This window comes from Ahaetulla prasina, chromosome 1 (genome assembly GCF_028640845.1).
Source record: "Ahaetulla prasina isolate Xishuangbanna chromosome 1, ASM2864084v1, whole genome shotgun sequence".
Taxonomy (NCBI): Eukaryota; Metazoa; Chordata; class Lepidosauria; order Squamata; family Colubridae; genus Ahaetulla; species Ahaetulla prasina.
This window is the reverse complement of record NC_080539.1, coordinates 278,970,862-278,983,577: the sequence shown is the minus strand read 5'-3', so window position 1 is coordinate 278,983,577 and position 12,716 is coordinate 278,970,862. Positions and strand designations below refer to the sequence as shown.

At 35.9% G+C, this 12,716-nt stretch overlaps 1 protein-coding gene across 1 annotated transcript in view; it reads right to left on the bottom strand.

The window, feature by feature from the left end:
* DCDC1 (doublecortin domain containing 1) overlaps positions 1-12,716 on the bottom strand; it is a 321,197-nt gene that overhangs the window by 59,116 nt on the left and 249,365 nt on the right. The window contains exon 19 of the mRNA XM_058160852.1: positions 2,264-2,387. Coding sequence (XP_058016835.1) covers positions 2,264-2,387 — 124 coding nt within the window. The remainder of the gene's footprint in view (positions 1-2,263; positions 2,388-12,716) is intronic.

Below are 12,716 nucleotides of genomic sequence, written 5' to 3'. Positions count from 1 at the left end.
TATCTTCATCAGGAGAATGTCTTCACAAATGAGATAAAGATAAATCCAGATCACCTGGGAAACTAGAATTTAATTCTGTGCATGACATGCTGACTAAATATGCCAAAGTTGACCAAAGTTTCTCTTAATGTTACAGTAGTATGGAGTCCTGCATGCAGCATTGGTATAACTAAGGATGACAAATCAATACATTGCTATAAAACAGTATATCAAAGTCTGATTGAACAAAGTGATAATTGTGACAGAGGTCAATACCTATGGGCCCTTCCGGTAATTATCATAACATATGAAAGATGTTGACTTGGAATGTAAAAGGATTCAATGGTAAAGAGCCAGAATTAACTAATGGAAAAGGAAAATAGAAATGTATGTCTGTGAATTTGAGACAATAGGGAGAAATATAATAGATATGAAAATGATAGTCTGGTACTGTGGAGTTGAGGTGATGAAAACATTCAGGAGGATGAAGGTATAGGTTTAAATATGAATGAAATAATTGAGTTCTGTGTCATAAAATATGAATTTGTGTCATCTAGATTGCTGTGTGCAAGTACAACAATATAAGGTATATAATAACTTTATTATATAATTTTATTTATACTTCATTTCAAAGAAATAAATTTGACTCTAAAATAATTCTTGATTTGATTGTTTATCATGCAAAGATCAAAGCCAATTCCTTTCTCTAGCTAATCCCATTAGATCCCAACTGACCCTCCCTACCCCAAACAAAACTTTCCTGGAAGCTCATGTAGACCAAACTTTCCCACCAGCTCACAGCATACCCCAAGGGTAGCCTTAAGGAAAAAGTTGGAATCTAGAGAATCCCCAACCTTCCATCATCATATCAGTTGATGACCTCAACATTCCACCTCCTTGGCTCTACTGCCCTCCTAAAAGGCCCACTTCCCCTAACAATAGAACTTGTCCCAGGTACATTGACTTGCCAATACAGAAAGAGAGAGAAAAAGAGAGAAGGGGGAGGGAGGGAGAGAGAGAGAGAGAAACAGGTTTTCCAGAATGCAGTACAAAGCTAAGAAAATTACAAAACAGATACACTGTAAATTATTGCTTTGTACACATCTAATAGCTTTAAGAATTACAATTAGCAATGAAGGCTAGGATAAGGTTTTAAGAAAGGTAATAATGAAAGATGAATAACCGTTGCTGTATTTTGATAGACGGCAATTTATATTAACCATATGGAACAATTCCTTAGATTTCATTGCAAATCGTTTCAAAGCTTATGGGGCAATTGTAGCAGTTTTTAATGTGACCTGAAGTCTGCATTCTATTGTCAAATGGCTTGGGTAGATGATTTCTATGGAGCTTTTCTGCTGAAGCCGTCTGTGATTTCAAGAATTATGCATCTAACTTTATTATGCAATTTATATGATGTATGATGATTTACTTTATTTAAATTTCATACTTTTTAGCCATCCATCACTTCTCATTATCTGTATGGTTAGGGTTAGTTTCTATATATGTATCTACTTATTTACCATGCCCCCTTCGGAGTCTTAATCTGAGACAGAAGAAGAACAGCTGACAGAGAGCAGGAGAGAGATTCAGTTGGCTGTGGAGGAAACTAGGGAAGGACAAAGTTAGGCTTGGCAGAGCAGGGGAGAGGTAGAACAAGGGAAAGGGGGTTCAGATGAAGATCAAGGCCCACCCCCTCCTCATCCTAGGGCGCACAGGGAAGAACACAGAAGAGAACAACATGGGTTGTGTGGCTTTCGAGGAAGGAAAGGGCCCCGATTCCCTTCACAAGGCACACCTGGGGATGGAGTTTAAAGGGGGGGCAGTTGTGATGGCCATTTGTCGAGAACAAACGTTAAATTCATCTAGTGTTGAGAGTTGTGGCCTGCATTCCTGTCATTCCTCCTGACTCTTTGAATTAGTGCTGTGCTACTGTGTGCTTATCTTGTCTTGTTGGAATTATTCTTCACTTCTAGGACTCATTATCTTGCCCTGCTGAAGTGATTGATTGCAGTCATTCTGTTTACAGCGTTTGGACTGGAATATCTGCAGCCAAAAGCTGCTGCAGGTTTGTGGGAGAGCTTTTCTCCAGGCCGGAGAGTAAACGGGACGTTGGGGGCAAAGTTGGTGCCAATAAAGGGACTCATATAGGTTCTCTGGCTGTGTTGCCTTCTTGCCATGACCCGGGTCATCACATTATTTTAAATGTCTTGGATAAACATGTATAAATTACACATACATGCATTTTTGTCTATTTGTCTATTCCCCCCCCCCAAGAAATTACCTGGTTTAATTCTCCATTTGGAAGTACAGGCCACATATAAGTCAATTTATTCCATAAAGGATTCTCTACTTTTGATTGTTTCCATTGACCGGGCTTATTTGTTCCTTCATGTTTAATTGCCCATCTGAAAGAGAAAGGTCCATTTTCTTATGAGAAGGTTCACTTGTTTTTTTAACTAATAAGTTTCTGATTGGCAGTAACTTGGGAAACTAAATTACCCCCCCCCCGCCTTTGGCAAACAGTTCTTTTAAAAATTTCTCAAACACTGTACATATGAATAAAAGTGTACTGTTAATCTGCTTCCCTCCCTTGGTGGCTTTCAGTTCATTATTCCTGCTCTGTCAATTTAATTTCAACATATCAATATTATTTTCATGTATTCCTTCTTAGTATTTTCTATAGATTTGGATTGTTCTTTTCCAACATTTTATTGTTTAAATGGCTTGTGCTATTACCGGGTATACGACTCCACAATAGTTGGTTCATAGCATATTTTATTATAATACAGTGATTCAAAGGCCAATTGAACTTAGTAAGAAAATAAGCTATAGACAAATGAAGTGTGTGTGTGTGTGTGTGTGTGTGTGTATAAAGTCATACATGATATGTATCTTATAACAAAGAAACTAAGTACATATAAATCTTCAAAATTATTTTTTTAAGAAGATGGTCTGTATGACAACGAAGTAGAATATTACATAACATGGAATATTGTGTCTTTTTTATTATATGCAATCATACATAATATATACAAAAATATATACAAAAAACATACACAGCAGATACTAAGTGCAAACAGGGAAACTGTTTATATGAATTATTGATACAAGAAAGAGGTGACATTCAGTTTCTTAACTACTAACATTTTCCTATTCTGGAATAGTAATTCTATTTACTGCCCAATTAACAAGAACAAGGAAATGAATTTCTTATCTAGAGCACTGGAAATCAATACTCTTTGAATTACATTATCTTAAATCAGCTTAATTCACATCACTTGGATTCCTGTTCAGTTCTTTATAATTTCCTTTTAGAAACTGATAACACCAATTTTTTTTTAAAAAAAAAAATCTTCTAAAAGTATAGACATCAATGAATAGGGTAACCAGGTAGGTCAGATGTTCTAACAACATTTTCTGATGCATTCGGTCTATCTAAAGGGTGGCTACTTTAGTTTAATCTTCTTTTAAATACATTTTTCTTTTTTCAGAAATTTGCAAATCCTGTTTGAGAGAAAAAGCTTGATTGCTATTCACTTGAGCAAGAGGCAGTTTGGGATCCAGTTGCATATGTGAAGCCTGTCAAGATTCTGCCAGGTCTTGTGCATTATTGGTAATGAAAATCTGCAGTGTACACCACATGGTTTTTCCTGAAAGTGCTATTAAGCTGCCAGGTTTCAACCACAGTATGATTTTTAATAACCAAGTTCAAGCCTTCTGAAAACTGTGTTTTATAAATGAAAAGCTGACAATCTCTGAACTGCATTGGCACTAATAGGTAGCAAAATAATGACTGTATAAGTGCCTAAATGCATTCTGCCCTTACAGCATTTCATTGGGGGTCTGCCTTTGCTTTCAATACTGTCTCTGATTTAAACTGCAATATTTCTCATCTGCAGCCACTAGGTGGAAACAGCGGTTCATGGAAGCTCAGTTGAGAACCATGTACTTTCAAAACTAGATTACATTTAATCCTACCTACCTTTTTTCATTTTCTTTTTATTGCAGACAGTTTCTAATACAATTGCTTTTACCTTCATGGCATTCAAAGATGTAATGTAGATTTTATAATGCCCCTAAAAGCTATCAAATCTCTGTTTCTCAAGAATACATGCAAAGTTCAATACTAGGCTAAAAATAATTATGACAGACTTTCTAACTCCATAATCAATAGGCATGATTTAAATCCTTTTCTTATTTTTTTTTAAAAAAGCAAAGGAAAGATTGAAACCAAGTACATCCATTTTTATCAGTAGGAAGTATGTTCAGTCTTGCATTTATACATGAAACCAAATCTGAATCAGACCGAACAATAGGTTCAATGGAAAAAAAGCAAAGGGAAGTACTACAGTTTGAGCAGTAGTCAAGCACGTTCACTTAATGTAATCCAGTGCTTCTCAAATAGTGGGGGGCGCCCCCCAGGGGGGGCGCGAGGCTCCATAAAGGGGGGCGCGTTTGACCTCGGCAAACACTGTCATAACAAGCTAAGCCCTGTGTTTACAGTCGCGCGGGGGGCGCGAAAAATGTTTTCTTCTTCCTAGGGGGGCATGACAGAAAATAACTGAGAAGCACTGATGTAATCCAAGGTTTCAGATGAAGCCAAAATGTGTTTCTTGAGTTTTTTACCACTTTGTATAAACTTGGGAGGGAAACTAACAGTACCCATCTTTGCACATTTACTCAGCAACATATCACACACTATTACAATGTATTTTTTGCCTAAAAAATATGTTTTTCTCATCATTAATGAATTCTACCATATGCAGGGAGTATCTTGAATCTGCTACAAACTGCATGCCTGACCATAGCATGACACCTGTAAAAAAAAAACCCATCACTAGCAGGCTGTAAAAAAGTCCAGTTTTCAATTTTTGGATAGAAGGAGGCATTGCCTTTTATTTTTTGCAAACTTTCGGTTTCCCAAACTCTCCACTAAGAGATGAACAAAAGTGAGAAGTATGTGTATATGTGTACAATGTAGTTTAGTTTTGTTTGTTAATTATAGAGCTGTCTGTCCACTCCTGTTCCATTTCAGCTACTCTCTGATTCTAGGAAGTGAGATCGGCTGAAGTACTGGAGATTAAATTAGATTTTACAATGCCTAGGGTTTGCACTGCAGATCAAATGGGTTGAAGTACAGTATATCAGAGCTCGATGCTTTATGGCAATCTGAACAGTTGTACAAGACAAACGAGATTCATTATAAAGCTAGATGTATGAATTTCAGTAGGGTTGGTCCATTCCTTAACATGATATTTTTGAATGTCCCTAATAAAAAAATTAATAAGCTTTCATCTGGTTTGCCTGAACATAATATTTTGACAGACTTTCATTCCAAGATTTCAGCACTCAACAATTAAAGCAGTATCTGGCTATAGAAAACACATAATTTTGCTTTTGTTGTTATGATGTTGCCTCACTAGAACAACACAAAGAATGGTAAAATCAAACTTTTGAGGGATGTTACATTGCTCCACAAAAATTAGTCACCACCACAGCTGGGCAGCTGCAGAATTTCCCTGCTATTCTTCTTTTTAAAAAACCACATAGGAACACTAAATGACCCAAGAATTTTACCAGATTAAATAAGCCAGCCTACAATCTCAATGAATTTCTATCCCAGAAAATTACTGCATTCACACAAAGATGCAAATAATTATATACAGTTCCAGAAAGAGAAACAATATGGTGCTCACACAAGTATAGCATTATTACAGCAGCATTTCTTGCCATGTCTTAGTTTTCTTGGTTTACCATTGTCTACTATATAGTACAATCCATTGAGGGTTTGCAAGTAAAGAGAATGGAAATGAGCCATTAAACTTCTATCAGCAGATGAAAGAGTCACACTTTTACTTAGTTCTTTTATTAACTCTTGTATGGATCATCTCCTTCCTAACAGCAACAATCTTCATGAAATTTTCAGTCCAGTAAATACTCAACCTCATAATTAAGTGTAATGCCCATCTCCAGCTTATTTAAGGGGTTGCCAGCATAGAAGACCACTAGCTTGGAATCTTGGCATTTCCAATAAGCGTTGGGTAAATGCCAAAATGAAATTCTGAGGAACTATTGCCAGCCATACAACAGACTGACTCAAGTCACTTGTTCTTGTCATGATGTATTATTTTATATTATTGAATATACAGGCCAGTGATGGCTAACCTTTTTGCCATTGTGTACCAGAAGCAGGAGGGTCACACACGCACATACCCACACCCATAATTCTATGCACCCTGCCCCTGTGCATAGCGACCCACCCTACACTCACCCCGCTCCTAGCATTTGATGGCCCTTTAGGCCCATTTTTTGCTGTCCCCAGGCTCCAGAACCTTTCTAGGAGTCTGGGGAGGGTGAAAACAGTCTTCACTACACACCCCTGGAGGCCCTCCGGAGGCCAAAAATGGCCCATTTGCCAACTTCCAGTGGGACCAGAAGGCCCGAAAATCAGCTGGCCCATCCCCCTGGAGCATCCCCCCAGAGGCTTGATGCAGCCTGGCCAACATTGTCCAGTTTTGTCAGATACCATAGCCCCGTGATGGTGAACCTATGACACAGGTGTCACAGGTGGCACATGTAGCCATATCAGTGGGCACACAAGCTCAGCTCCAGCGCGCATGCCTCCAGGCTGGGAGAGGCCATTTTTGCTCTCCCCAGACTCCTAGAAAGGCTCTGGAGGCTAGCAAAAAGTGGGCCTTCCCTACCACCACCCCCCGAGGCCCTCCAGAGGCAGGAAATAGCCAGTTTCCCTACTTCTGGTGGGCCAAGAAGGCCCAAAAATCAGCTGGCCAGTGCACACATGTGCGCTGGAGCTTAGCTCACATGCCCACTGATATGGCTATTCGTCATCACGGATATAGGCCATCGAATCAAAAACTCAAGGAAATATACAAAATTACATATCACAAAATATCAGAAATCTTTACAGAAATGGTATTTCAGAGAACAGGGACAGCAACTGGATATGCAAGACTGTGGTTTTCTATGATATGGCACTGTTAAGTCAATGGGACCTCAATCATACCCACCTTATCATATCTTTTAGGATGGGAGAAAATTGGAGAAAGGTGGCCCTTTAAGTAGCCAGTTGAGCCACATAAGACTTTGTAGATGACAACCAGTACCTTGAATTTCACTTAGCAATCCATTGATGACCAATGCAGCCTGTGGAGCAGAGATATTGCAGAGTACACCCGTACTGCTAGCACAGCACATTCTGGACCAGCTGTAGCTATAAACCCTACGGCGTACACCAGCTTTGGAACCTGACTCTACAGAAGTTTATTGAGATAGTTAGTGAGTAGCAGAACCTTCCAAAACTCATGTATTTGCCTTTCCCTTTGATTAATGGTATCAAAAATCTTGAGCAGTCAACTAGGATCAAGAGAGCTATATTACCCAAATCCCAATTTTAGGAGAGGTCATCCACAAGACTAATCAGTGCTGTCTCAGTATTATAATTTGGCCTGGAATCTGACTAAAAAAGGTCAAGCTCTCTCTGGAGCTTCAGTACAACCACATTCTTCATAAACCATATCTTTTTCATTTGATCTATTTTGTTTAGAATTATACTGAAGTCTAGCTCTAGATCAAAATTATACAGTCCTACAAACAAGATAAGATACAAGTGACCATCCAAAGAGAGACAGGTACACTTATATGCTAACAGTGGTAGAGTTGGCAGCATTGGCAGAGAAAAACATTCTAAGGCCCCACTGGCTAACACTGTTATAGGAATGCATTTCATAACAGCAAACTCACCATAGGGCCGGGCTATTTACGGGACCGCCTTCTGCTACCGAATACCTCTCACCGACCCGTGCGCTCTCACAGAGAGGGACTCCTCAGGGTGCCGTCAGCTAGGCAGTGTCGTCTGGTGACACCCAGGGGAAGGGCCTTCTCTGCGGGGGCTCCCGCCCTCTGGAACGAGCTCCCCCCAGGACTTCGCCAACTCTCGGACCTTAGAACCTTCCGTCGTGAACTTAAAACACACTTATTCAGGTGCGCAGGACTGGATTAGATTTTTTAGTTTTTTAAAATTTAAAATTTTAAATTTTGTACTGATTTTAATTGGTTTTGTTATTTTTAGTTAAATTGGCCGGTTAAATATTTCATTTTAAAATTATTTTAAATTTATTGTCTATCTATGTATTTTAATAAGGCTGTACACCGCCCTGAGTCCTTCAGGAGAAGGGCGGTCTAGAAATTTAATTAATAATAATAATAATAATAATAATAATAATAACCATGTATCTAAGACCAGTATTGGATTTAAAATTAATAGCTGTTTCACTATGAACAGTATATTAATATAATTCCTTTGCAGTATTTCCCTTTATCTGTAATATATGAATGAAAAGTATTTTCACAAAAACTGTTTTATGTTCTATACCTCGAATCACATACCAGTCTATAGTCTGAATATTCTTAATTTAAATCTTAACTTTTTGGCACTGAGGAAGACCAAACTTCCTAGTATTGGAAACATAAATTTTATTTAAAGTATCCAGAATGCTACATCCACTATAACAATAATATCACTTAATGCCAGTGAAGACTGAAAAAAACTATTTGGCCTGGAAGTATTCATGGTTTCTATGAGAACTATTGCTATTTTGAAAAATCAATGTAAATTCCATAAGTTCTGATGAACTAATAAAGAGTAAATAATGAGGTTACCAAATTTATAGATGATACAAGCTAGCAGGATCACCAACTTTCTAGAGGAAATATAACAAATTCTGAATGATTACAGTTAATTGTAGTAACTGTAATCCAGCAGTTCAATTTTTGTGTGTGCATCCATGTGTGCGCATGTATGTGTGTGCGTGTTCTAAGAAAAAAAAATTATAGAGTAATTGAAGACTTTAATGAATAAGATATTAACACAAAGCATAATAAAGTGGTAATAAGAATAACCATATTTCAAGTTGAAATGTTTTGAATATTAGTAGTTCAGATTGGTAGTTATGCTGTTGATTTGAGTTCCGAGCTTGGCAATTTGGTTGCAAATGTTTCCTCACCATTCAAGGAGACATCGTAAGACACTGAGGATGTCTCTTCAAATGGTGATAAAACGTTTGTAACCAAATTGCCAAGCTCGGAGCTCAAACCACTAGCATATTTGAAGTTACTAAAACAATGCTTAGTACAAAATACCAGTGATAGTTCAGGATATAATAAGCAAAACATAATTTAATTTATTTATATACATAAGTTTTAAAAGGATATTGAGTAATGATAATTATTCAAGGAAAATTAATAAATTGACTGGAGTTAAATTTGGACAGAGCATTGTTTACCTAAAGACCACTGGATGAAGAGCATTAGATAGTTGTAGTTTTTAGATTTCCATTCATTCTGCAAGGCCTTTTTGGTATGTCTCAAGTTAAACTGAATGTTCAGAAGTGTAGTTCACCTGTTACAAACAGTTGCTTGAGCTAAATATTTAAATATACTTTGTCCTTACTACTAAATCAATATCAACTCTTAACCTCCCTCCCCAAACCAATGGCTATTTCATATCAAGAATTAGTTCCAAATATGTACATTTAAAATAATGCCAATATGCTTCTTGAATTTATTTTGGTTAATTGTGTTTGAAAACCTCCTTTTCAAGAAGATCAGGCAACTTTATTATCTATGAGGTACAAATATGACAACAGAAAAGAGTTATCATCACATAAAACAATAAACTAAAGAAATACATAGGACTGTTGGCCTCTTACCTACATATATCAGAATGAGATATATGCTGGCGTTCGTGAACAGAAATTTATAATTATTATTAGAAAAACCTTCAGTTTCAGAATCTCTACCAAAGCGCTGCAGAATGGACCAGAATGTCTGCCTCAGCAAATGCACACTTTGCCAGAAGTCTTAGTTAGTAATAGGTTAGTAGTTTATTTAAATTTTTAATTAAATAATTAAAACATTTTTAATGTAATTAAAAATTACATTTTTAATTAAAAATGATAGATCTCATCACTATCCCTTTTGGACAGTTCAAAAGATATTGTGTTCAATAGCATCAAATACAATTGAGAAGACCAAGAGGAGCACATTCTACCAGTCTAGATGTTACATAGGTTTTCTATCAGGAACAACTATTTCCATCCCATGCCTAAGTCTGTGAACTCAGCAGCTAATTCATGTGAATTGGTTTAGCCACTTAGTAGAAGAAATGCTTGAAAGTGCAGGCTGTGAAATATAATACCTCTTGAAATAGACTCTTAAAAAATCAAGGACTTTCATGAAATATTAAGTACTTAATTTGTAGCTCTCAAATGCTTGGAAAAAATCAGTGATGCTATGCTCCTGTCCAACCCTAATTGTGAACTCTAATGATCTTGACTCCTTGGAAATCTCTTCTTTGGACTTTTTGGGTTGTAAAATCCCTTGACCTGAGGAGTGACTTTGACCACTTTTTCAATTTTTCAACCGCTTGCTATGGAATTGGCTTTTCATTTTATTACCTATAGGTCCTTAGACTTTTAATGTCTATACAGTTACCTTATTACATTTACTGAGAGCTTTAGCCATAAACCAGAATTCTCAAAAGTATCTCCTTATTTGTCTCGGTAACAGATTTTGTATATTTCCATCAAGCTCATTTTCTGTACTCTATACACTTGTCACATCAATCAGCTATTTTCCTAGGAAAAATGTTTAAATTAAGCCATTTTCAACTTCAGCATTCTTTCCAGCTAAGCAAGCCAACTAATTAGAAAGTCTTAGAACTTTGCATAAGATATGTTTGTATCTGTATAAATATATAACTATGCACACACAGGGGAAAAACACAGGGGGAAAAACCCAAAATCTTGCTATATAGCATTTTGACAACAAAACATTGCAATTTTTAGTATAATGAGAGAATGTTGACAATTTCTTTTTTAAATATCTCACTTTTCTTGCAGTGATATTCATTGAAAATATTCAGTGAAAATATTCATTGCAAAGAAAGTTTCAAGATATTTAGCTTTTGTCATAATCTTATAGTATATAAAAGATAAATTAAATAATTGCTAATATAATTCAAATTTTATCAGACACAAAGATGTCTTAACTCTTTCCTTCTGGTCCTTGTTTTGCTAGTCTGCCTCAGTTTAGAGAAACTGAAAATCAGAATCATTTATTAATTGATATTTACCCTGGTACGGTTCATGCAAGATGGACAATATTATACATACTGATATATTTTACCAAAATTTAATAATGCTTCTGAAGATATTATAATACTCATTGTTATAGTATTTATTTTTTAACACCTCTAAAATGTATATTTAGTTCTTTGGCATCATATAACATTTTAAATTGCAAATTGTTTTGTATAAAACCCAGGTAATACAAAATTTTACAAAATGTAGTTTCTTTAGTAATATATATAGGTGTAAGAAATATGCTGTTTGAAAAGCAATAGAGGCATTCTTTGTTTCATCTGATATAGAACAGGAGACTGGGATTAATTGCTGCCTTCTAATAAACACAATGATGTAATGATGTATTTAACATTACTGATTTTTGTTTGATTCCAAATAAATTGCAGATTTTTTTCAGTTGTAATACTAAAACAATTACCATTTTGAAAAAAGGATAATTAATCCACAATTTTTGCACATTAGATCATATATCGCTAAAGAGTGCCCATGGATTTGATAGTCTTCAGCTGCTGTGCATTTTTCCCACTCTTTTTTTCCCTAACGCCCCATCAGTGCTGACATTTAAATGAGTGAGTATTCAACACAAATGTGATCATTTGTACAGCATCCAATGCAACCCCATACTGAGATGATTGCTTCTGGGAGCCATCCATGGGTTCTCGAATAGAGGGGAAAAGCAGGACAAAATTTTATCAATTTACATTTTTCTGTGATTAATTTTTATGCAAATAAGAGCCCGACCGTGCTCCCATCTCACCTGAATCATGCGGATCATCAAAGACAAATTGAGCATCGCTTATTTAAAAAATAGGCTTTAAACTACTCTACAGCTGTGTTGGAAAATGCTGAGAGCAGGGCATGAACTTTTCTAATGTATTGGGGATAGATAAGAAAATGTCTTTTTTTTTTTCCTTTTCAATGTCTGCAGTATTCCAAATGTAAATCATAACAAAAATTGTAGAAGTGCTTGTAGCTCTTTGTAAATATTTAACAACAAGAAACTAGTGGGAGGAGATTTTCTCCCAATATCTAATCAGAAGGGTTTGCACAAATAAAATTGTTCGGATATAAACATTCTAAAACCATAGATCTAAAACTGTAAAAATTATTTGATAAATAATATTGTTCTACTATTATTACAGATATATTGTAGATACAAACAGTTATACCAAACACACAAACATGGAATAGATGCATTCTATAAATCATGAATTCTAAAATATAATCAATTAACGTTTCCTTCTGAATGGAAATAATGAGGAAAAGTCTGTTTATGCAGCTGTATACCATGTTCTTAAACACATAGGAAAGTAAGCTGTGGTTGTATTTTACGTGACTTACAATATATTACAAAATATTTATATAAACACATTTTGAGAGGCATATGCATTAAAATAGATACTTAAAACAATATGTATTTAAAGGTGGTTTGAAAAGATGAGGAACATTCCTGGCTAATGTGGAATAGAAAATAGTGACACAGACTGCAAATAGATTTGTCTCTAATTGTATTACTTATCTATGCTAGTTTGGGTCTATATAAAAACAAACAAACATGTAGATACATACAAT